At 44.5% G+C, this 26,688-nt stretch overlaps 1 protein-coding gene across 1 annotated transcript in view; it reads right to left on the bottom strand.

The window, feature by feature from the left end:
• The window catches only part of LOC142590176 (DNA-dependent protein kinase catalytic subunit-like), a 202,163-nt gene that overhangs the window by 79,652 nt on the left and 95,823 nt on the right, over positions 1–26,688 (bottom strand). The window contains exons 47-56 of the mRNA XM_075702071.1: positions 18,832–18,897; positions 16,458–16,619; positions 12,751–12,807; positions 12,385–12,528; positions 11,762–11,881; positions 10,129–10,269; positions 8,682–8,839; positions 6,365–6,490; positions 3,610–3,843; positions 338–487 (exon numbers count right to left, since the gene is read on the bottom strand). Coding sequence (XP_075558186.1) covers positions 338–487; positions 3,610–3,843; positions 6,365–6,490; positions 8,682–8,839; positions 10,129–10,269; positions 11,762–11,881; positions 12,385–12,528; positions 12,751–12,807; positions 16,458–16,619; positions 18,832–18,897 — 1,358 coding nt within the window. The remainder of the gene's footprint in view (positions 1–337; positions 488–3,609; positions 3,844–6,364; positions 6,491–8,681; positions 8,840–10,128; positions 10,270–11,761; positions 11,882–12,384; positions 12,529–12,750; positions 12,808–16,457; positions 16,620–18,831; positions 18,898–26,688) is intronic.

The following is a 26,688-nucleotide window of genomic DNA, read 5'->3' as shown; positions in this document are numbered from 1 at the left end:
TCTTACAGCTTGCGTTAAAAATAAGTGGCTTGCTATCTCCCGCTGGAGTAGTGAAGGAAACAGTTGGACGCTTTCGGGTGATGCAGTTGAACTTCGATATAACGAAAACAGATATAACAAATTATCGGAAATAACGAAGTAAATAAAAATTGTCTTGCTGCAATTACAGTCAAAGATAGATATTTATAACGAATATGGATATAATGAAGCTATTCTTGTGTCAGATGTGAATTCGTTGTAACAAGGCTCAACTGTAGAATTGCTGTAAAGCGGTGTGTGTGTGTGCGTGTGTGCGTGTGTGTGTATGTGTTGCAGAAGCGTCAACTGGAAGACATACCCGTGAGCGAGCATGTCTATGAAACCGAGCCCCTCCAATTTCCGGACAGGTTGGTCCACCTGGATGCAGGCCATGGAGATGACTTCCAAGATGGCAACCTTGAAGCTGGCCAGAGCTCGCGGCAGCTGTAGCATCATTGTTTCGGTAAACCTTTGTCGACAGGGCGAGAGAGGGAAAGAAATACAGGGAAGGAAATGAATCTTTGAAAGTGAAAAGAATACAAGGATGAATGCTCCTATCCTTAAAAGCTAGTTTCATGGTCAAACTGATGCAAAAGGACATGAACAAGCAAGCAGATAACACACATGTCGTGTTGTGAAGTGAATGCCTTCTCAGGCAGGTACTACTAAGCAAGAATTGCCTGTTCACATCATACGTCTACATCATTCATACATATATATACCTTCATGGGGTACTTAAGCCAAAGCCAGAAACAAAGTTTAGTGAGTTCCAGTGAGTTGCCCGTTTACTCTTTGCTGGCTCGGCAGCTGCTGCATATTCAACCAGGCCAAGCACGCCAGTTTGCCTGGATCACTTCTTGCGGGGTGACACTATACACACATCTACTGGCAAATGATGGTTCCATTCCTTACTAGTAAAAGAAACAAGTGGGATAAATATTCGGAGTGCAAAGGAAGGTGCACAGGGAAGAAGCCGTCATCCTGAACACCTAGGCTAACCTAACCTAATCAACCAGTCCAAGCAAGCACATTACTGAACTTAAAGGCTAGTAAAAAAAGTCGCAGTTTTGCCCAAAGGCGAAGCACTGATTGTGATGGCAAATTAGTAACTGACAGCTATACGAACCAAGAATAGTAGTTTTACCGGGCATAAGAACTTCTAAACATTTGCTTACTAAATAAACTAACAAGCATGGTGTCACGTGCACACAAGCAAACATGCATACATCTCACTCAATGGCCGCGCACACTCGCTGTCGAAATGCTGGAGTGAGGAAGCATGGCAGCAGCAGTGAGCAAATTTACCTTTGTGCTGCCTCTCGCTTCAATGCGAATCAAGTGGCAAAAACAGAGTGCCCACGAAGCTACCAGCCTTTAGTGCATCTACACACTGTCCCCATATCAAATCGCTTTCAAGATCTTTCGATTTCTTTCGATTGAGCCGCCCATTGTCGGCTCACTCCCGCATGCTTTCACTCCCACACACAGCATATGGTGTGAGGCGATGACGTCATTGCCCTTGCACTTTACACGGAACACCACAGCGACGACAATGGCAGAAGTGCACCTGGAGTGTCCATATAGTTGCTACTGCAATAAAACTTTCCCAAAACTGAACTGATGAGTTCTTACTGTACGATGTTGCACTGATATTGCATTAACAAAATAACACAGGTATACTGACATCAAGCAGATTCCAAAACACCATCAGGTGTACATCTTCAGTTCTATCATGTCTTCTGGGAATAAATTAGAAGAGAACCAATAAACAGGGAGGACGTGGTGATATAGTTGTAATCAAACCTACTTGAGGAACTGCGTGAACAAGTGTGCATGGCAAGGTTGTGCATCGAAAGCAGTAGCACTGATGAAATGGTGATACAGTCTACGCTTGTTACAATGGACCCGCGTGCAACAGCCTTTAGGACATAACGGACCCTATTTCAACCTTAGTTTGGTATGCCTACTTTATTAATGCAACAAAGTTCACTTTTAATGGATCGTACCACAACGGACTATCAGCCACAGTGGACAAAATTAGCGGCAATTTTTGTGAAAATTGAGCGTATAAAACAGACTTCTGCCATGTTGACACAGGCTGGCAACCGACTTGCGAGGGTCAGCCAACGATCGTGGTTCAATATTGTGCACGCGAGGGAGGGAGGAAAGTGGGGCAGAAGTGCGCCGTCTTTTGTATGCGAGGCACGGTGGGAGGTGAGGAACAGGGAGGTTCTACTTTGGTGGCTGCTGTTAACGGCGCGGCCACACGGGCACCATCTCTTGAAAGCGACCTGGGATGTGAACAAAGTGCCCGTCCGTGCGGGCCTCAACTTCAGAGCGATCTGAGATGTAGATAAAGTGCACCCAGTGCCGGTAGCTTCGTATACACTGTGCTTTCGATATTTAGTTTGCGTTGAAGCAAAAGACAGCATGAAGGTCAATTTGCTCACTGCTGCTGCCGTGCCTCCTCACTCCCAACATTTTGAAAGCGGCTTTCCGTGGTCATCGAGCGAGATGTGTTAATGTTTACCTAAGCGTGTGTGACAAGGTGCTCCTTAATTTAGTTAGTAAGCTAATGTTTGCAACTTTATACAGCCGATAAAGCTACTATACTTACTTCGCATAGCTGTCTACTAATTTGCTATCGCAATCAATGCTAGACCTTTGGGCGAAGCTGCAATTTTCTTGTTTTTTTGTTGTTTACTTTGGATGTTCGTCACTCACTGCTTGCAATAACGTTGTTACACATCGCGACCAAAGTTTCGGAAGCAAGGCATTTCGGATATTACGGACTTCGGATAAAACGGACAATTTCTGTCGGATTATCAGGGTCTGTTGTAACGAGAGTCGACTGTATTTAAGACATGTACACATATTAAAACATTTCTGGTTGCACCTGTGCTACAAATTTGGATAACACAGAGCTCGGTATAACAGAATTCAATATAACGAAGTTCTCGAAATATTGAAGCAAACTGCCGATTCTACCGAATTCATTCTATTAAGGTTTAACTGTGCGTGTAAAAAGCTTTAGCAAAATGAGTTGGAACGTTGATATCTGGGGAGCTTTCTCTTGGCGTCAGCACGTACATCATCATGCAACGGGCTCACTTCTTTCACTGTATTTAACAATGTCCTTACATCAGGCATATTTATGTAGGTGCTTTCCAAGTACGCTATAGACATGAAATAATTGATGTTCTTGCATGGAGCCCAGATTCTGCAAACTTGACAAAACTCACCGAAAAATTCAAAAATGATTAACCAGCTCAGAAGCTGTGTGTTTTTCCCGATTCTGAAGCAAGAAATGTGGCAAAACTAAATTTTCGCCAAGCAAAATGAGTTGGCGCTCGGAGAGGATCACACATCCTCAGCAACTTCAAACACATCTCAATACAGCCTAGATACACAGATGAAATGTTTCTGGGTCCCATACACTTTTTTTTGAAAAGCTGGAAACCCCAACAAACCCAGCAATAGCATGAGCAAAAATTTAGAAAAGTGTATCAACACCCGTGCACACAACTGCACCATTCAATCTAGCAGTCACTTCAACATTTTTCAAGCAAATGTGGAACAGCAAAGTCGTACCTCTGTGCAAATGGCTCGTAGAAACGACAGATGTGGTGTAAGCACAACACGTACTGGTCACGCTGGCACATCCTCAAAATGGCATTCAGGTTAGACTCAACCGAGCTGCCAAATGTTGAATCCACGCCGATGCCTTCGTTCATCTTGCGGAAGGTAAGCCCTACAACGTCTGCTACGGATGTGTATGACAATCGATGCTTGCTAGCCAGGAGTTTTGGCAATCGTTCCAGAATTCTAGGGGAGAAGAAAGTTCAACAAGAGGCAATTTGTAGAATGCAACACAATTAGTAGAATGTATCTATGATTAGATGTTTCTAAATCTTAAGCTTCACATTTTTCAAAATGTGAGGCTTTAGAATGAGAAGATGGTGTGAATGTGGAGGAGAAAAGCCCTGTTTGAGAACTAAATTGTGACTGCAAATATTTCCAGTTGCTTTTTTTTTTTTACACATTGCCCGGCAGACCCCATGAAAGATACTAGTGTTTCTACGTAACACAATAGAAATCCCTGTGCCCATCACCGTGCAATTTAAATGGTGCAAGAACAGCTGAAAAGTCACACACCGTATACTAGGGTCGTCACGTATCTGTTTGATGACTGCAATCTGCTTTCTGCAGTCACCTTTATATATGGGTACATCCATATCTTGCTTATAAAATCTTAGAAAAAAAAAGATATCAGGCTTATTGCTGCTCATGTTCTTGCTAAAATTTCACAGGATGATGTCATTGGTGGGAAGGCCCTTCAGCATTTTGGAACGGCCATTGGAGCAGGCAAAATGTAATTTTGGAGCGCCTACTACTGTGTTTGGAGCAGGTACAAAAGCCTTCTGCGAAAGCGCACGCAGAAAAACGACACGTAGTTCTGTGTTCCCTTTAGTTCACGTAATCATTTACTCATGAAAGCTAGGAGCAGGATAAGCGATTCGCTGCAGCAAGCTACGACGGCAGCAGCGATCATACATTAACGGCGACGTGCTACTGGCGGCAGGGTGCAAAACCATGCAAGGAACATTAAAGGGGCGCTGCAAGGAGAAACACTCTCCAATTTCGTGGTATTAAGTGGTTTATCAGAACAGCAAGTGAAGGTCGCAGTACTCAATAAGTTTCATGTCGCAATACCAGCGCTCGCTTGATGTCGCGGATTTCAAAGTACTTTTTCGTACTTGGGCCATTATGGGCCTGTAGAAGCTCTTGAAATTTGCTAAGTAGTCTTTCGCTCTTCTAGGATGGAATGTAGTGCAACTCTGCTGAAGAACAGTCATCTGGGCCTGAGCAGACGCCATAAAAATCTATGATGTCGTGGTGTGCTGGGGCGGGAAATCCAAGGTGGGGTTGCCCCTAGTCTTTCGTTCTACCATCTTTTCTGGCTTACGATGTCTGTTGTCCCGGTAAGAGGGGCTCTTTTGTTATTTATATACACAATTTATAAGCGTAGCTGAAATTAGTTTTCTTTTATTTTCCCATTAAGGAAGGACCACTTCGTAGTTTTGATATTCTGCACATTTAAATTTTGTTTTATGGACTATATCAGGGCAGTGTGAGCACGTAACATTCTTTATTCTGCCACTGATATGTACTTGCAGGAAAGGCATATAGGGCTAGACTATTTGCTCATTCGCATTCAACTTTTTTACCATAAGTTTTATCAAAACAAACGTTTTACTAAAGACATATTTGACAGAGAGCATGAAGCGCGGTCTCTTACCTGATCACTGTATCACTGTACGTTTGATTGTAATGCTGAATGCGAAATCCAATGACCTCAAATTCTCTTCAGAAGAAAAGAAGTAATACAGTGCAACTAATAAAGTTGCAAGCGAGCAACACGAATAAGTATGGCGGACATTTACCACCCTTTTGTGTACAAAACACCATCATGCATCAGCCCTCAACACATAGAACTACTGCACTGATCATGCCATCGGAAAGCTAGCATGGCCACCCAACTCAGTGTAGCCTCATGGAAAGCTCACGGTTGGCATGTAAAAATGGGAATCAATTTGATTCTGTCATTTGTCACAGCGCCAGTCTCAGTGCCAGGAGATCATCGTAAACTGATTGAACACGGTAACTCCAAGTAGCAAGTATATTGAAAGTCGTGTTTTTATTTGCACATGCTTATCGAAACACACTCAGATAAGCTTTATGGTTGGAAAAGTAGGTCGAGAAGGACAAAGAGGATGGAAATAAGGGTACTTTGATGTTTGTAAATTTAAGTCCAAACAAGAACTGGGGCGCGAAGAGCTACAATGTGTATTTAACACAAATTCCATGCTGAGGTCTCCTTGTGCACAGTGCATCAACTCAGCATTGTGGGGATCCTTCGTGTTTGCATTCAAATCACACGTAAAAATTAGGGGCATATTGTGTTGAGGAATGAAGGTATACGCCAAGAAGTCCTCAATCTTCCCACGTTGAGCACCTGGCGACACACACACTGAAGCGACCACAATGCCCTTGGAGTTACGCACTATGCAAATGTCGGCAAAGTCTACGTCCGTTGCTCCTATGAGTGAATAGCAGGCACTCATTTTCTCATTCGTATACTGCCACAGCCGAGGCCCGGTGTGCAGTTCTATTTGCTAACAAGACACACTTGTAGCTGGCGATGTCATGTGACCGACCCCAGGTCACGGAGAAACAAAGTAGGGGCACTCGCATTAAGATCTAGTCGTGCATGACGTCAAGCCTGTGTGCAGTCATAAAGACCAGAAAGAAACAACAAATTCTCTTAATTTTTTTTGTAATTTACCTGCCCAGGGTGTGGTCCTGGATTTCAAAGTCAACCAGGTCATTGGTGACGAATATTCCAAAGAGGAGTACACCTTTCATGTCCTTGCCATCCAGTGAAACCTCATCCAAGAGCTGCAGAATTGTGCTGGAAGGGAACACAATGGAAAAAAAAAAAATTTAATTCCGTTTGATCTGTGTCTCACGAGAACTAGACTATCAGGCTATCTACTCCTCATGATTTCAATAGTTTCCGAGTTTGGCTGTGAACACACGGCACTGCTAAATACTGTATTTACTTGTAGAAGACCCACACTTCTTTCTGGACGCTGTCCTACTTGCACTCGGGGTTTGTACAGAACATTTTGCTTAATATTCAAGATAACTTAAGGATTTCAAAGTCGCTCACAACACTAGTTCCTAAGGAATTCAAGGAACTCATCTATCTTCAAGGAGTTTTAGGGGCCTTGAATCTTTTTTTCCATATTAAAGCATTTTCAAGGATTTCAAGGGGGCACATGAACCCTGCATTCGCGCTGCCGTTACAATGAGCACCAACCAACTTGCCTAGCATTACATCCTACTACAATTCTTTTCTGGAATATTGGCAGGATGCAGCTCTTACACGGGTCCGGCACCGTGAATTATCTACAGAATAATGCAAACGTTAGCAAGAAATGCATTTATTCAAGATTCCGCCAGCCCCCTCGATCGAGTTCTACTTCAATATTCATCCTTCTCGCTTTCAATGTGCTTCCCGTTGCCGCCAGAGCTTGCTTATAAAGCACTTATAAACAAATTTCTAGAAGGTCGGGCCATAATAGCGCGGTTATGAGCCCCAGCGCATGCAGCGTAGAACACGCCAAGAGCAATGCGTCAGTGTGCGTGCTCATGCCGTCTCAAATTTGCGTGCACTGTGTCGCATGGCGCTGTGGTTAACTACACTTAGTGCCTCCAGCTGTCATCAGATGGCGGCCACAAATTAAAAACGAAAGTGTAAATAGATATGAATATTCACCCTCAGACAGAAAGAGAAAGAAAAAAAGAAAAGAAAAAGAAGAAGAGGCACAGTTTTGCTAGAAAGGGCGAGTACTGATGGTAATAGCGAAGAGGACAACTACACGAAGTAAGGTTTGTAGTTTTGTTGGCGTCACGCGCACTCAGGCAAACATGAACAGATCTCACTTGATGATCACACACTCGCTGTCACAATGCGAGTAAACGGTTCGCACCGTGTCTCGGAAACTTGAGATTAAGCGATCGGCAACACAAGACGCGCAAAAACCCAATGCATATCAATGCACCAACCGTCTCGGCTCGGCCTTTGCACTTGCTGCAGATTACCTCCAAGATATGGCGTGTGGCCTGTGCGTGAGGAGGAGATGTGTGCAGTAGGGGGAGAGGGCAGATTGGCACGCATTTGCTTGATCATGTTTGATCATGCTTGATCATGTTACAGCGCGTTCACTCTCTTCTCATCGCTCTTGTGGAGAAGGAATCGTCAGGTCATCAGCTCTCATGTTTCCCTGAGCGCTGGAAGCTGCCGCATGTGCCACAGTATCCACAAGCTGTTTACCAATGCGACAAATGGTGCAGTGGCGTTTTTTTGCCGCTCAAACTTTTCCTGTGGAAGGATACTTGAAATAACTTTTGCCTCGGTCATCATTTTTATAGTTTTTTGTTAGATTTACTAGCCGTACAGGCCCCAAGTACATGCTTGAAGTGGCCGAAAACTTCATTAAATCGAAACTGCGCCACGAAATTACTTCGTTTGACCGAAAAAAAATATATACACGGTTTTTGATAGAACTAAGATTGGGAAATGAAAATAGTTCGTTACGTCGCAAATTTCGTTAAATCGAGGCTCGTTATAGCAAAGTTTGACTGTATACCGAATATTCAAAAATACAAATTGCAGATATTTGCTTCACAAATCAAATTATTAGAACATTTACTCTTTGACTCGATTCGATGATATACGAGTATACGCATACCCCTAATGTTTACCAATAAATGAATAGCTAGGCCTGAGTGGACAGTGTCAACATCTATGATGCCATGGTTATGTGGTGCTGTAACTTCCAAGGCATGTAGCTTCGTCGCCCACCCATCTTATGTTTTTGAATAATTTCTAGCCTGACAATCTTTCTCTCAGAGTGTTGTTAGGTATCACACAAGGTTAATTTACTAATACAGCTAAAACTACTTCTCTCTTTAGTGTCTGTTCAGTGCCTCTTCAACTTTGCCTGCCCTGCGTGGGTGCAATAAAAGATGCTTCAAAATTCTGCTGCATTAAACAAGTTCCTTAGTGATCTGCCGGCACGTGGTCAAGTACTAACTCTGCGGGAAAACGCAGGTGCTCCTTCCAGGTTCCGACCCACGCTTGCACCAGTTCCAGCTGAGTGCGGAGAATGTCCCGCCTCTGGTGTCCGCAGTGAGTGACCAGGAATTCCAGCACCGACTGTGCTTGGTGTCCAACCCCCAGGCCCTCAAGGTCCTGGATCAAAAACATGTCACCCACTTTGAGCAATTTAACGCTATGTTCCCCACCTTCTGGCACATTCACAGTAACGTGCCTTCTAGCCTGACTGGGAAATAACAAAGTTCCTCATGAGACATCTGGTCGACTGCGAAACGATCGCATTATATTGTCTTGTCATTCGATGACTGTCCATCGGAATTCGCATGAACTCCCTCGCCTCCTACGGATGAACTACTAAGATGACCCCATTACTTACTGATGCTTCCTACCAACCCCATTAGCGCCTTGATCCACCGACAATGCCTACCTACTCCCAACAGCCTTATGATCTACTTATTCCATACCTACCAACCTGTAAATATAAAGAACTAGGCCATGACACTGGGATTGAAGTTTATACGGTACTTCCAAACCTTACTTACCTTGTAATAAAAAGCAGTAACTACAAACGCCTTTTATTTGCGAAACTAATTGTTGAAAGTCACTACTTCTAAAAGTAATTAGGTTATATAGCAATATTGTGCATGTTTTTTCTGAATTCTTTCTTTTTTTTTTGGTGTCTCCATTCTTCGTTGCTGGATTCAGAGAATCTTTAGTGTGCTGTCTACTGCTCTGGTGAAAAAGGTTTGAAAAATAAATGGCAGAAACATTGGCTCGGCTGTCAGTGCCATGCGCAATCATTGCCACCGGCCGAAAATAGCAGATGATAGCCACTGATGCAAAAATATGTACATCTTGGGTGGCCAATGTGAAGGGTACGAGCATTATGCGAGTAAACACCGTAAATACAATACACACTTCAGGAACATCATCACTGGACACGAAAAAGTAGGCAACAAGTGCAACGAGATTACAAAAGTCTCTCTATGTTGCATAACACGGCACAAGTACTAACAGGTGGGACAAAGACAGGCAAGTACACGAATTACATGCGTGTTGAACTGCCTGGGACCACATGGGACTTTCGAACTATCCAGCCACATTGTAATGATGATCTAGTTTCCTGTCACTGAGGATTCCCCAGGCCGTCAGGGACTTTAAATCAAAGACCCACTGAGGTCACAATTGGGGTTATTACAGGGCCAACTGTGCGCGTGCTGACCAGTATCCAGAGAGGGTGATTTTAGGACCGAAATAACAAAAGGCTTGGGCTCACAGAAATATGTGCAGTATGCCAGCCGGGACCTTCAGTCGGGATCAAACGAATCACAAGATTAACTGAACAGTGTAGAATTAATGGGAGTGCAATAAACTTTACGAGATAAAAAAAAGAAAAAAAAGAAGAGAGAGAGAACCCGGCATACTTTGGCATCGAGATCTGCAGTCCAAGTCAGCGCAGTCACGACAAGGTCGATGACGAATGCGTCCAGCTCAGATCCAAGTTTCTGTTGTGCCATGACGTTAAGCATAACTGGCAAGAGGTGGTGTGCGTACACTTTGAGAACCTGCAAATGCACAGAGAGGTATATTCTGTTAACCCTCTGGGTGCAGGAGGTTTTTCTACAGTGCAACAAATTCCATTTCTGCCCGTGCAGCACATTAGCAGGCTTTAAACTCTACTTAATGGCGACATGTTGCTGGACATTTTACTCATTGGTTAATATGAAGCCAGCAAAAAATTCGGACTTACGTTACTGAATTATTTTAATTGGGACAATTAGTGCTCCTCAGGCAACACGGCCTTTTCATCGCTGTTACTGTTCCTTGAGGACACCTCATAATCAATGTCAAACGCCTCTGAAGCAGTTCTCATAAATATTATTGAATTTCTGTACCGTTCAAAAGACGTGCCGAGAGTTTTCGCCAATCTGACACATTAGAAAATGAAAGAAATGAGCAACGCTAAGTTGATAAGCTTTGTTGCGCTGTCTGTTGTATAAAAAGAAAACCTAACATAAAATTTTAGCTTAATCAACTTCTGAATAGAAAGTAGAACCAGTCTATGGACGTCTCATGTTCACAAATTATCTCAAGCATGGCCATGGGTGTGTATTGGCAGCCAGATGAGCCTCTTTAAGCGGTGCCGGCAAAGCATGCATCGCTCGCCGAAACGAAACTTTACGAAAGTAGTTGCCACTGCACTTGCGCATAGCCTGGAGTAGCGTGGGCGCGAAGCCAGCTTACTGCCCAGGTGCTCAAATGAAATGTAGCGGCAGACAGCTGACCACAGCAAGCGTCCAGGCACAAGGGCCGGCATGCACTTAGAAGGCGACGCGCTGCACACAGATCACATGGGGCGATTGGCATCACGTGGCAGCATGGTACCATGTTTCAAAGAAGTGGGCCCTGGTTCTCGCTCAGCTGTAATAACACATATGCAGAGAATAAAGCTTGGCGAGTTGATACGTTGTCCGCTCTGGATCCCTACCAAAGTTCCGAAATGCCACTTGGTATCCCCTCTCCTCTGTCATACGGTTGTGCAAAGGAGGAGTTCCTTTTAACCAATTTGGAAAAAAGAAAGAAACCTGCATGCGTATTTTAGGTAATATTTAGTGTGGCAGCACATCTCTTTCTTTATCGGTGGCGGTGCATGCGGACAGATGCAAATCTGTAGTTGCTCATTGGTGCTTGTTATGATACATTTCCTCCAGGTGCGTATTAATGGGGTTGCACCGAATGTCTCTACCACAGTGATTAGTGTACACACCAGTGTCAGCAGCTCACCAGTAATGCAGCAGCGCAACTGCAGCTTGATGGGCAGAGCTCGTCATTAGGCACCTCGCTCATTCTTGGGCGTCTCTGTCGCATTACGACTACTGCAAGGACCTATATTGTGCACTGTTATCCGGCTTGCCCCGACCTATGCCTTTCTCAACACTGCCTCCTGGACCGGACTGCCGGTAGTTTCACACATCGGTATTACGAACGAAGGCTGGTGACTGTCCTGTACAATGCCATCGCAATAATGCAAAATGAGGTAATGAAAAGCCAACTCACCTCAGCGCAATTGACAATGACGCGACACAGGAAACGAAGTGCGTTAGGCGTGATGTGTGCCCCAGTGACTGCCCCTGTGATGGTGCTCAACCACTTAGGCACTGGACTGGCTTTTGCTTCCTGAAAGGCGAGATTAAAATTAATCTCAAATGAGTCCAATGGTATAACTTACACTCTGAGGATCTGCTGCTCAAGCTAATTGCATGTATCTAAAGATTAGTCGGCCAGGTATACGCTTAAAAGTGGATCTTGCAAAAACACTTAACGAAATTAGACTTTTGATCAGATTAGATTGAACCTTCTTCGTTCCTCCGTGAAACTAATACAGCCTCTCTGCTGAGAAGTCGCTGGAAAAGGACAGTCACTAGGCATGGGATAATTGAAACACGGGTCACAAGAAAAGTTTTATCTTTGAATTTCCCACGGTGACAAAGGAGTGAACTGCGTACAACTATCACAGATATGAGAAACTAAGTAGGCAACTACTAACTAGGCATCTAGAGAACTTCTAGAGAAACAAATAGAAAACTAACTGAACAAAGCTAGTAAAAAAAAAAAAAATGTCTAGACTGCTGTGGAGTGAATGCAACACTGCCTTGCATACTCAGGAAGAAGCGGCTCACCTCAACTGTCTTGCAGATGATTCCAATGCTGGCCATGTGCTCTATGACAGAGCAGACCGCTGCCATGCACTCGTGCTGGTTGAGTTCATCATCCTCGAGGTCAACGACTTTCAGCTTGCGGAACTTTCGCGTACCATCTTCGGGCTGGAACAATGCCAAGAAGAAATAACCATTTCAGTAAGAGCAACAAAAAGAAAACTGTTGAGGGGTCTTCCGCGATACACATCAACTCGGAAAGCAATGGAAGGATCTTGAAGAGTTAGTTATCAGTCTAAATAGTAATGAGCATGAGTTTGTGAGAGAAAGCAAAGAGAGATTTATGGTGGAAACACAGAAATCAGAAATGCATTGGCACTATACACTTACTGCTTTTTCAGCTCCGGAATCGGTGGACTTGCTCTGCTCGTCGACATCCCAGAATGCCTGCGACAAACAACTATGTGTTTCGCATGCCTCTTCCTGGCCAGGTGTGCGCAGCACCAAGAAGTGCTGCGCTCTGCGTAAACTCGATCATGACTGCATTTTGTGGAATAACCATGCCTGGAAAAGTTGCAGTCTCGCCCAAAACACAAAGCGTTGATAGCAATAACAAAGTATTAGAGTGTTATGCAAAGTAACGCTTGTGGGTGGTACAAATTGCAGTAAACATCGCCAATCTAAACAAGCCTGGTGTCACCCACCCAAAGACGCACATGAAAATGGTTCAGTTGATGACTGTGAGCACATGCCATCAAGTTGCTCGTGCGATGAGCAACGCTGGCAGTGGGGAGCGTGCATGCTTGTTCTAAAGTGAACATTCTGTGCTGCCACTCCCTGCATTATTATTTCAGCTGTGCTGTGTCACTCAAAGCTTTGCAGCTCCTGCGACTTTCAGTACCGGGTGTACGGAAGCCAGCACACATGCTCAGGAAGCCACCAGCCTACTCAGATTAGCCTTGCATACTCGACCTCTGCCCTGGCATGCCTAACAAATTATGGAACCTCCAAAAATAACATGCGGGCTGCATACATGCTCATGAGTGCAGGCTTGATCCCGTGACCGGGTGCGCGAGAAGACGGTGCACATCAAGCCGCTACCCTCTTTGGCTGGCCCTTGCACCAGCAGCAGATCACGCGACCTCCAACATGCAGTGCTTGGCTGCACAGGTTCAATCATGTGGCTGCCAACATTAAGCCCGCAGGAAGACTACATGCCAAGTCATCCTCTCGCCTCGTCTTCACACACACAACAGAGCACAGGAACCCCAAGACAGGCATGCGAGTCGAGCAGGCTTGGTGAGCTGGGGCATGCATTCGCCTCTCATCTGGGGCAACACGGCGGTGGCAACAGCAATGGTGAAAATACACCTTGAGTGTCTGCATGGTCAATTATGGATGTATCTAGCTCGAAGGAAATCGGGAAATAGTTCAATATATCGGTAATCATAAATATACTAATATATGCCCATCGCAAGATTAGCTGAGGGATCTGCCAACTCGGGCAGTTTCCAGAGATCATTAAAGGTGGGAATTTACTGACTTGCTTTTCCAAAGCCGTGTCAAATGCACAAACGTTTACTTACTTTTTGCACATGAATGCCGCAAGTCACTCACGCTGCAGAATGGTATTTGATACCTATTTATCGCAATGCTAACATTAAGAGCCCGCATTACTTGGATGCGTGCGTGAGCACAGTGTACCTGACACTTGTCGAAGTGCTTGTTGAATGCTTTTATTTAAGATAAAGTCTAAATAGATACACCATGAAAGTAAGCCAGCCACTATGAATATGCGACATGTTGCCATCAGCAATCTCGTACTGCAAATCATGCATGAACCTGTGTGGCCGCAGTTCCGTTGGATACCAAAAATACTCCGTTTAAATGGTCGATCATATGTAGGCAACACGCCAGGCAGACTGGTAGGTCAAGTTTCAGAGCCGGCTTACTTTTGGAACCAGTCACCCTAACTTATAGACCACCTTAAAATGTCTGCGTCTCTTGCGTGCTGCTCAGTGCTCCGATGCTTCATGGTCCCTTTGTTCTCGGCCCTTCCCGTCCGGTTGCAGCGTCCGTTGATTGCCAACAGTACACTTGATGTTAATTTCGAAAGTGGCCTTCAGCTTGCAAAACATTGTAATCCATTCCCACTCACGTGTAACCATGTGAGTAAGAATGAAATGTGCGCAGTATGGACCTGTGAATCACACAGTGACGAATCTTTGTGTGCTGATGCCGTAGTAGTCTTTCCGTAAAGTGCGGATGTGGCTTGCCGTGGCTGTTACATTCAAACCGTAATGTAAAGATCCGCCGAAGTGAGGTTTGGAGTTGGATCCATGTCAGCCACTCACGGAACCCTAAATTCCCATTTGTTGAAAGTGTTCGTCTACAAGAAGACAAACCCGACGGCACAGATATCTCCATTTCGGCCTCCCACGTCTGGTCCCACTCAGTGAAAAGATCTGCGCGACGCTTGTGCTTTCTTGTGGAATGCGCTTCGGACCAGGAGGCCTTTTGCATAATTAAAGCAAAGTAGTAATCAGTTCTTCCTGACAGCGAATGGCCGCAGTTAACTTGGACGGGCCACGGTTCCAAATGCGTAGTGACCAAAACTAGGAGCACTCTGTTCATTTTTCCTCCATGGCTCTCCACTGCCACCAGATTCAATTTTCGGTTTAACAGCAGGAGCCCAAACGTTTGTTTCAAATTTATCGGCATTAAATATTTGCGAAGAAGCGACAGTGATCGCAAATTGGTAGTTCAACGCACGCAAAATGCGAAGGTTGCCGGTTCAGCTCCCATCAGTGACAAATTATCTTTTCATTCACTTTCATTTCTCTTTTCTTCATTATTTTCTACATCCCAATTTAAACCACAGGTAACTTCCCCAATGCTTTCCTTGGCTTCATTGACTGTTGGCGTTATGTGGTCATGATTAACAAAATCAAGCCCCTCAGTTCCCCTCCTTCTCATTCATTCATTGCGAGGGTCTCGAATCTGGCAGCCTTAATGCCATTAGGTAGAATGCGAGGGTTTATTAGCCAAATGCCTGCTCTCCTAAGATCACATCTTGCGTGATGCCATCAGGCAAAAAAAGGACGTTCGACATCCGTCCACTTTGGCTCTGAGTGTCACTGGCTAACACTCCTAGAGCTAGATCCAGTAAACATAAACACCCAAGTTATTGAACGAATCGATAGCCGTCATCGTAGCACAATTGGTGGTCAATGTCTGTTCGCATTATGTGGTCATGCCATGCAGCGTCACACATCAGCTACAGAGTGTCAAGACAGAATAATTATGTCATTGGGACAGACTACAGTTGGTTGAGTGTGAAAATCAGAGTTTTACGCTATTCAATGCAATACGTGCTTTCTTATTTACACAGTGATGCATCGGTTCTGATTACAAGGCCATTCCAGCATTTCTTGCCTGTTACTTGAATCAGTTGTGAGAGGCCTCAACCAATGGACGGTGCCTAGCCTTCACACGTCAGCATCTAGCACAGAACCTTTAGAGCACAGAAATCTTCGACCAAAGTGGTACGCAGCTTTCACATCAGCTCACACAATAGGAATTCTGTACCATACAATTTCAATCTGAGACATAACAGGCTGTAAAGATACATTTAAAAATGCGTGTTACAAAACAAGGGTATGCCATGGGTCGCACGCAAACTCAATCAAGTGATGGGCACTTTGGAATAACTTTCCCGACGATACCTTTTCCACAACTGATCCTGTTACATTTAGTAAAATGTCAGATCTCCTTATTTTATCTCATTGCATCCTGTGCCTGTGTTCCCTTGTTTGTATAGAAGGAAGAAAGAAAAACAATACGACAAGAAAAAAGTAAATATTACAGATGTTCACTGAATCTGGTTGATCGCAAAACCCCTCAGAATGCTTTCGCAGCCTTGTGATACTCATTTGGAGCTTCATAGAGTAATGTGAATAACATTAGGTGCCTTGATGCACTTCCTCCTGCAGAAGCTCTCTGGGGCGCTTTCAGCAAAGCTTCGTACAACCTTAAGATTGATTGATTGGTTGATTCATGGAGCGGCATACGTCCCAAAGCAATCCTAAGTGACTCACCAGTCCACCTGCCGAGAGGCTATACTGGCTTGCTTCTTTGGCAAGGCTGCTTCCTTGAAGGGACGACGAAAGACTGCGCCTCCCAGAGGAATGACGTATGCTGCCATCCTCGTGCGCCTCTTCCGTCACACCTACAACTTGACGGCTTCTTTGGAATGGAGCCTGTAGTTATGCAATGTCAGAGCGTGTCATGGTCAGGCTGTGCTTTGGGCGACTTAGTGCTTACAAATACAACACTGAAACTAGATTCTCGTCACAAAAAGTCTTAACAAATACCTCTTAAGAAACGAATACACTCTTACAGAAAAGCGGTACTCATTTCACAGACTGCTATTGTCGGTCATTAGCCTTCCAGTAGGAATGTGCTGCGTGTGTTACACTGCCTCTAGAATGGTCCGGCTTCCCAAATGACGGTTCCGTGTGTTTACCAGGTGCTTGCCTTGCCGACGGCAAGGCAAGCACCTGGTAACGTCAGGAGTTGGCTCATCTGCCAACTCCTGACGTTTGCACACCTTTACGTTCCCTTGTCACTACACTCACTCACTGCCCTTCTTCTCGGCTGGTATGCTTACTGCCGGATGAAGCCACTTTCGAGGTACAGAGCCTGCGAAAAGCTAAATTCTGAGGCTTTCATGTGCCAGAACCAGGATCTCATTACGAGGCATGCTGTAGTGGGTGGACTCGAAATCAATTTTGACCACATGGGGTTCTTTGATAGGCAGCTAAATCTAATTACGTGAGCGTTCTTGTGTTTTGATCCCATCAAAATGAGGCCACTGCGGCCGAAATCAAACTCACAACCCTGAGCAAAGCAGCGCAGCGCCGCAGCCACTGTGCTACCGTGGCAGGTTGACCAGTTCCTTGATGTGCTTCTGGTCATTGGCAATTAGGCGAGGACACTTCCCTGCAGCCACAAGAGCCAGCTACACTGATGAGGAAAATGATAATGTCCTGAATACTTTGGTGTGCATTTGTCAACGACATGAAGGCATTGAAGAATTTTTAAACAAGCTAGGTGCCGTGTCAGCTTTTGGTGGTAGCGCACAGATTTGCATGGCGCCAGAAGGCAACGATTACTCAATGGGTTAAAGAGATCATGAGAGTGGCTTGTTGGGCTAGCTGGTACATGGTTATACTAGGAGAATGCCAGCAAAGTTGAGAGTAGAAAAAATCGAGAGGCAGACATAGACAAAGAGACAGGAAGGTGGCTGGAGCCACTTCCTGCCTCTTTGTCTATGTCTGCCTCTCAATTTTTTTCTACTCTCAAGTGTGCTGGCATTCTCCTAGGTTAAAGAGACACTAGAGGAAAATACTAAATCGATATGGACTGTTTAAATACCATTCCAGAAATCTCGCAACGCTTGTTTCGTGCCAAGAAAAGATTTAGTTTCAGAGAAAATTGCATCTGAAGGGCCCGAATACCTTTATCGCAATTCAAATCTCCCGCTACCTAACTGCGGAATGGTGGCTTTGCATACGCCATCACCACCCTTTGCTGCTGCCGTTGAGAAAATGGTGCCCGACAGATGGTGGTATGTTCTTTTTTTTAACAAAACGCAAGCACGCAGACATGGAGAATCTGAGCCAAGGCAGAGCGGTGGATTCACCACGGTAGCTGCTATTGGTCAAGTGGTACGGACCATTCGGGCATCCCGTAACATCATATGGAAGTGGAATTCTCTGCTACTTGTAGTTTGTGCGAGTTCCTCAAGCCAGCAAAAAGAGTACAGTACTACGTGATAACGAAACTACTGAAACGTGAAAGCGCTGGCGGTGCAGTCGAGCGAAAACGAAGCCTTTCGACTGCCCACGTCATTGTCAAGGGTAATGTCAATGAGTTTGTTTTCCTAAAAATTAAATAGAACTGGACAAGTAACATTTTCTTTCATCTTATAATGCAATACAATGACGGTTTTATAATGAGTGGTGGAATAGTAGTAACAGAATTTAAATGAGAGACTTCGTCATTGGGCAAGTACTTGAATGTCCCGGGGGAGTCTCTAACTGTGTACTGCATTTACCCCAATTTCTCTATTACAAAGTCTCCGTTGGCAATAACAGTGACGCTTTACAAATCCTCAAGCACCAATCTATCATGTTAACTTCACTTAATATTTGCCTTTAGGGTCTCTTTAAGCAAGAGTGCATGAAACTACGTTTTTTTTATCATGCAAACCCAACAAATGTCTCTTGTCACATCTGTGTTTTGGTTTTAATGCTGTTTACTTCAGCTGAGCTGGGATCCTTTAAGTGCGCGAGGAAAAGCAGGCTGAGTTCTGTGGATTACTTTTGACAAACTTCCAAAAAGACAAGTAGTCTCTGTAATCATCTTAACAGGAGTCTACTGTACGTTGCACTCTGGTGCATCACTTACCTCCAGTTCCAGTGGGAATGCGTATCTCTTCTGCTCATCGGTGATATTGTTCCAAATGAATTCGCCCTGAAAGCAAAGTGACAATTATGAGAACGTAGAATTACACGCTTAGTTTTCATACAGCAAAGTGAACAGTACTAAGTCAAATGCCCCAGGCCAATCCGTATTTTGAGGCGAGCACAAGTGCTGCGTAACCTTTCATGAGAACAGAGGAAGACTATATTTAGCGTCAACGACTTGTTGAAAGTGGGCAACCAGCAATTGCTGAGCCTCAAATGGGCAATACTGTCACCAGTATGTGGTGGATGCATGTAAATAATGTACACAGTCGGCCACAAATGCTTACGGGAAACAGGATTTGCCAAAAAGGCTGTATTGCGTGTGTTCTTGACATATAGAGTCGAATCCCTTAATACAATATTGTATGCACGTATCTAACATGCAAATATTTTCTAACAAAACTGGTGTGAAAATTGCCTGTGCGTTACAATCTAACACAAAACCAAAACCGCATTCCCTATGTTTGCAACAGCCTACTGTTAAGAGTCATCAAATGTAGCGTCATTTCCATCACAAAATGGGGATAGAGCATGTTTTCGTGAACTTTGATGTCGGTTCATTTTGCATTCGACTGTGTTCTGGAGCTTCATTCTCGGTCAGTCACATCTAAATATGCAGTGAACTTATATGTTAATTCGATTTTTTCGGTTAATTTGATCTCGGCCAAAGATCCTGGCTGGCATTTATACATTTCTATGGGCCCAAATTTTCATCATTTTGATTTTGAAATTTGCCTTCGCCAGGTAATTCAAACTTGACAAATCATGTTTCAGTTTTTCTGCAATAAAGCCGTATTATGCAGTAAAACATACATAAGTTATAGCGTTGAAGCATACCAAGAATGGAAAGGAGCCTAAGTCACGAAATATAATGTGCATTTCTTAATTATACAGGGTCATACACACCATCTCCAGTCACACTACCTAGTCACCTAGATGCCTAATAAGCAGACTGCCTGCCACTCAGAGATGTTTCTGATGTTGCTGTGGCGATTTGAGCCCTATTTTCGCCTGGCATGCATGTCTCGTATATGAGATCGTTAACAGGGCCTAGTATGCATTTCTTAATTACATGTACATGTACCATGCACTGAGAAGCATAGAAAAACCATCTTCATTTTGGGAAAGCTAGCAAAAATACGGGTGGTAGGATGAAATAAACCAAAAGTCGAGGGGATATTTGATGACAACAGAAGAGGGGGGGGGGGAGGGTCTAGCTAAAACTCTGAAGGCATGCCAGCAAATTTATAAGCCATCCTAGTGCTCGCACTGTGGCCAGAGATGGCACATGTGCGTGTGTAAATTAAGGAACACATACTATGTCCCATAAAAGTGACACCTTTCCCTGCTTGGTATGCTCTACTGCATAACACAATTGAATTGCGGCGACATTAAATTTAAAGGCAAACAAGGGTGTCTACCAAGTTGACATTACGAAATTCCCCGAGTTTTCCGGGTTTTCCCTGAGTGCCTTTGCAAAATTCCCTGAGTGAGTGACACAAACCTTTGTTTTATGTCAATACGGGCTGACACTATGTCGCCTGATACAGTCACTTTCTAGTAAGCATGTTAAAAAATAAAAAAAAAAGGATTTAATTCAGTTTGAGTAGTAAGGATTAGTGGTTATTTTATTTAAAAAGAAAACAGAAGGGAGGGGTTAGTAAAATGCATGGAAAATAAGATGTCGAAAAAAATGGTCAAGCCCATTGAAAATTAAGTAGAACATATTCAAATACAAATAAAAAGAGATGCATACAGACGCAAATATTTTCAAATATGAGCTATTTCCATCAACTGATAGCAAGATCTTTGGTATGAGACCCGAACTTTGCCTCAAGTGAGATTCTCTCTCAGCAGCTGGAAAGTCAACTTCAACTGTCCTGACGTACCCTTACCCCATGCAAAATGCCTCAGTGCCGAGTTTCATTGCTTTAAAGGATTTATTTTGGTTTGGATGAGGGACACCTGCATCTCGGCATCAGCCAACACATTGTTTTTTGAGCTCAAGCTTTTCGAAGAAGTGGCAGCACACTTTCTTTCCTGTTCATTCCTCAAAGCGGGCTCCTTCTACTGTGCGTACGCCCCACGGACAATTTGAAGCATCCTCTTGGTCAGTTGTACAATGAAAGTCTGATTTTTCGGACTCCCTAGAGATCGCGAAAGCACCTGAAAAAATGAATTCATGTTTTATACTGCTCTTAAGGGCTCAAATTGCCCCAGGCACGTCCGAAAAAGCTCTGAAGGCTTGCCAGTACACTTATTAGGCATATCGGTGGTCGCACTGTGACAGGAGACAGCAGGTGCATGCGTGTATAATCTGCCTCTTCCATGTTCCTGTGCTGCCCTCTGACGCACGCCGCTGGAAACGTTTTGGAAGGGTGTTGGGGATTTCGCCAGTTCATTTGTGTACCTGCGCCCATGTTGAGTGCGCGTCGGTTGTGCGGTCCGTGGATCGCGATTAATTAATAATGGTTTCTCCGGAGCAGCATGCCGTTCGCCCATCGAGTATAGTGTGTGAACAGGCCGGAGTGCGCTGTTGTGGTAACAGCGCGGGCCGATAAAGGCATGCTGAGTTCCTGCCGACGTGACTGCCTTGAGTTCGTTGTCACTGATGTCTGTGATTGCACATCGCTGTTTGTATTGCTTTTACACATTCACTAAACATTTTGCATATTCAAGAAGCCTTCGAGCAAAGCCTTTCACGTGCGTTTTGCCAAAGCGGTGCATTTGTTTACATCTACAGCTTCAGATCGCTGTCAGCGCTTCGAATATTGTAGAAACGGCGCATCGCTAATGTGAAATAATCTCAAAATGTAGCAAAACATACAGACGTGTCAGTATGAACGGCCGAGTTCCTTAAACTGCTACTGTGATCAAGACGCATATTTATGACGGGCTGTTACTACTGATTCTCGGTTTTGTTTAACTTCATCATACCTACAGTTTGCGCGTGCTATAAAGTATTATTAGAGACAACTGTGCTCGGCATAAGTCCCCACTTATATGCCGTGCAGTTCTCTCGCGAGTAGTCGGCTGCCATCGCTGATACCGTTGGCAACTGAGCGAGTTTATGCTGCTGTATCGAATGTACTGTCTCTTCTTTCCTTTTTGACGCTGAGGTAAACAATACTTCTTTAGAATTAAGAAATGTCAGCACAAAAACCCACACAGACCCACCATTTACGGGAATGCGACCAGTAGCTAACGGGAACGATGACCAAAGTACAAGATGTTGGCACAGCGCTGTGTCGCCGCTTGCCGCTTACTGTGTACGTGCCATGCGAAATAAAGAGTGTTGTCAAATCGCTATAGGGCCGCAACCTAACTATAAGAGCGGTTTCCTTCATCCGGACTGCTTATTTTTGAAGTCCAGCTCCATCGGTAGCGGGTACACGAACTCGACGGGCTCAGGCCTAACCCAAACTTCGCTAAACAGGATCAACATTGACTCAAACTTCACATGCATGGCTTGAGAGGACTGAAGCTCGTGCATTTCAACTTCAAAGGCATGTCGACGCATTTTGAGCGCGAATTATTATATGTACAAGTGAATGAGCTGCAGCTATCGCGTTGTTGGTTCAACGGCTAATCACGTAGGGTTTGGTCAAGCTATCACGGTCGACACTCTGATTTTGTCGGTGCTGTCGACACGAAAGCCTGTCGCGCTATATGACAACTCGCACCCATCGGTTGCGTCGTTGTCGGCCTATTACGATCAAATGATCTCAGTGACACAGTGCTGAATAGTCGGCCAATCGTCGGCGTCAGCGTCTTGTCGGTCTCGTATCGACCCAATGTTACCACGCCTTAAAACAGTACAAGAAGTCAGGCACGCGCTGCCAGCAGCAACAACAGTGGGCCGACGCTGTAAGAAGAATGCGTCAGCAACATGTTTTTGAAGTGTCGCCCAAGTGTAACGCAGGGGTTTATCGATAAATTTGACAGCCGTCAATGCAAGGCGGCAAATACGTGGTTAACGGTGCCGTTCGGACCAAGCCCTGGCCCTTTTCAGTTTCAAAGTGGAGTTGCAGTCTTACGCACGTTTTCGGCACCGCACCGACGCCGAGCTACCAGCAGAGTTTCAATACGGTACATGGCACGAGCGTTTGCAACAGCGCGCGTCCAAGTGCTTTTTTTTTTACGGGGGTACTTTTCCCCGATATCTGGCCGCGCGGCTGCGCGCGCGTCCCTTCCAAAACGTTTTGCGACTAATCCACTAAGGCAGGGCGCATGCGCCGTCGCACCGTGAAAGAGGCGGATTAAGGAATACATACTGTGTCCTGTGACAATTGCCCCTTCCCACGCTTGTTAAGCTTCATCGCAATATTTTGTGTATGCTTCACCGCGTAACATTCCTCTATTGAGGCGAAGCTAACTTTCAAAACCCTGAATTTTGTTTTACGAGTTTCGAAGGCTATTGGAAAGATTACAATAGCAGAGTCGGTGCCGTTGCTGATAGCGGCAAACTATTTCAATGAAAAACATGGAACCGAATGGCAAAAAGCTCAATAGCAAACGTCGAAGCAGCTAGACCTAGCGTCGCCACAGTGGTGGCTACGGCTGCCAGTGGATCCGCATGCGAAAGTGCCGGTTCGAGGCAGCGAGATAATCAAAATGGCGGCGATGGTGGTTTTGATTAATGCCGTTTTGGACCTGTGGTCATGGCAAGAAAGTAAGGAAAATCAGATGGTGAAGCGTTCTTGCGTCCGAAATTTCAGACGTTTTTATATATTGACTCTATTGGGTACGTGGTGGTGCAGCAAAGCCACCCGAATTATCGGGAATGTCCCAAAAATTGGGTGTCCGGAAAATCTGTCATTGACTGTACACTGGCAACTCCTCGAGCCGACAAAATGTTTCGTTACGATTCCTCTCTCTTACTTGAGCCAGCATAAGTAAAACTTTAGTTCCCTTAAAATAAAATTACAGCTAAATGTACCTGATAGAAGCACAAATTTCCCAAGTTTTCCCTGAGTATTTCCAGACTATTAAAATCTTTGAGAATTTCCAGTTTTCCCAGTTGGTAGACACCCTGCAAACACTGCCAAGTGAAAAAGCGGGCTTTGGCATTTTTTTTTGCCTTTTGTTTAATTCAACCCGCTAGATAATTCGACCAGTTTCGTTGGACCCGTAAGGATCAGATTAACGGAAGCTGACTGTACCTTCACATTTGCGAGATTTCGTGCGACTCAGTACCAAATGCATTGGCTTATGTGCCCACCATCGTATCGTCTCTGTCGCCGTGCCAAGCTTGCTATCTGCGCATAGTGCCAGGAACGATCTAGGCCGCATGCTTCGACAAGTCCTATGTGCAGCCACATAATATCTCATGAAAGTGATAGCACTACTACGCCTAAAGGTGATCTCTCGAGAATACCGTCCGTGTGCTTGGTATCTGTGGCCAATGAAGTGCAAATGGCAATGACAATGCACTGCCTTCATTATGAAAGCTTATTAAAAAAAATGCCTTCTGCAGGGTGTCTACCAAGTTGACATTTCCAAATCCTCTGAGTTTTCCAGGTTTTCCCTGAGTGCCTTTCCAAAATTCCCTGGGTGATGCAGAACTATATTATATCAAGACGGTCTGAAACCACATGGCCTGATGCTGTCACTCTCTATTAAGCAGATTAAAAAAAAAATAAAAAAATAACTTAATCTAATTTGAATACTAAAGAGTAGTGTTTATGTCATTCAAAAAGAGAATAGAAGGGAGGGGTTAGTAAAATGCACAGCAAATAAAATGTCTACGAAAAAAATTCCAGATCGAGTCAGACATTCTCAAATACGAATAAAAAGGTGTTGCATACAGAGGCAAATATTTTCGACTATGTGCTATTTCCACCAACTCATAGCAAGCTCAGTGGTATGAGGCCTGAACTTTGTCAAAATTGAGATTCTCTCTCAACAGCTCGTAAGTCAACCTCAACTGTCCTGACATACTCTCAGCCTGTGCACAACGCCTCAGTGTTGTGTATCAATGCTTTTAAGAGTTTATTTTGGTTTGGATGAGGGACACCTGCATCTCGGCATCAGCCAACACTGTTTTTCGAGCTCAAGCTCCTTCAAAATGGTGGTAGCACGCTTCCTTTCCCATTCATTCCTCAATGCGTAAGTCCTTTCTGTTGTTGCCCTCCTTCCACCACTTGTTCGCCCCCCGGACCATTTGGAGCATCTTCTGGCTCAGTTGCATAGTCAACGTCCGATTTTTCGAACTGCCAAGGGGCCGCGAAAGTGTCCGAAAAATTGGCCCGTTGGAAAAAATAAATACGTGTCATTTATGTCATTTGCTGCCCTTAAGGGCTCAAACCATCACAGACACATTCGAAAATGCTCTGAAGGCCTGTTGGTACACGTATTAGGCATATCGGTGCTTGTACGGTAACAGGAAATACTGGGTGCACATGTGTATAATTAATGAATACATAGTGTGTCCCGTGGCAATAGCCCCTTCCCATGCTTATGCTTCACTGCAATACTTTTGCGTATGCTTCACCAAGTAAGAGTACTATACAGAGGCGAAGCTGACTTTCGGAAACTGGCATTATGCAACGCACCGTGCTTTCCAAGCTTCTAAGTCAATTGCAAGGACCACAAAGGCGGAGTCTATGCGATTGCTGACCAGCAGCGAATTCTTAAAAAAAAAAAAAAAAAAAACGGCACCCAACGGCAAGAAGCTTCATAGCGAATGTCGAAGCAGCTAGGCCTAGCGTTGCTGCAGTGGTGGCTACGGCTGCCAGCAGATCTGCATGCGAGAGCGCCGGTTCGAGGCAACAAAGTAATCAAAATGGCAGCAGTGGTGGCTTTGAATGCCGTTTCAGACCTGCGGTCGTGGTAAAACGTCCCGAAAATTGGACAGCGAAGAGTTCTTGCGTCCAAAATTTCAGACATTCTGATACATTGACACTATGGGGTGCGTGGTGGTGCCGCGAAGCCGTCCAAATTATCGGGAATCCGGAAAGTCGGTTGTTGAATGTACACTAGCAACTCTTCTAGCCAACGACAGGGCATCAAAGACGATTCATTACGATTCCTGTCTGTTACTTGATCCAGCATTACCGCAACTTTCGACGCTTTCAATAACATTACAGCTAATTTTCCCTGATAGAGGCACAAATTCCCTGAGTTTTCCTAGAGTTTTTCCAGACTACTCAATATCCCTGAGAATTCCTGGTTTTCCCGGTTGGTAGACACCCTGCTTCTGTGAAGATAAATTTTGCACATCTTGCTTTTCTGATTGCGAACACAGGGCATGCTATATTTCTCTCTTATATATCGGGCACATCTTACGTTCAGATGCACTTTTATTTCCTTACTTTAAACACACAAAAATTGGGCGCACGTTAAATTCGGGGGCGCGTTATAACCATGCAAATTAGATTTAGACTGGGCAGTGAGACAGACTGTCCTCATCCCTCACCCCTGTCCCTAGTCTGTTTCACTGTCCGTGTAACGTTTTCACTTATTATTCGTAGTCGAATCCCATTATATCAACCTTTGCTGGACCTCTAGTTTTGGTTGAATAACCCAAAAGGTCAAAGTAACAAATTGTGGCAAAATTAACCATAGTATTCAAATCTTCTTTATACCTTGAAGTGGTGTGTTGTTGCCGACAGACTACTTCAATACAAATTACAATAACTGTATATGTCGTTGCCAATCAGTGACCCACAGATCTCAACACTATAGCTGGTGCTGACAATATCCTCCAAAGAACATTGCCCAGGGCAGAGTGTGAGTCATCATCACTGCAGAACAGGTTGCTGTCATCCCTATTGTCATCTAGAGAAGCAGTAGTGCT

The sequence above is a fragment of the Dermacentor variabilis genome, chromosome 8 (genome assembly GCF_050947875.1).
Source record: "Dermacentor variabilis isolate Ectoservices chromosome 8, ASM5094787v1, whole genome shotgun sequence".
Taxonomy (NCBI): Eukaryota; Metazoa; Arthropoda; class Arachnida; order Ixodida; family Ixodidae; genus Dermacentor; species Dermacentor variabilis.
Note: the sequence above shows the minus strand (reverse complement) of the source record. Positions and strands in the feature narration are given on the sequence as shown.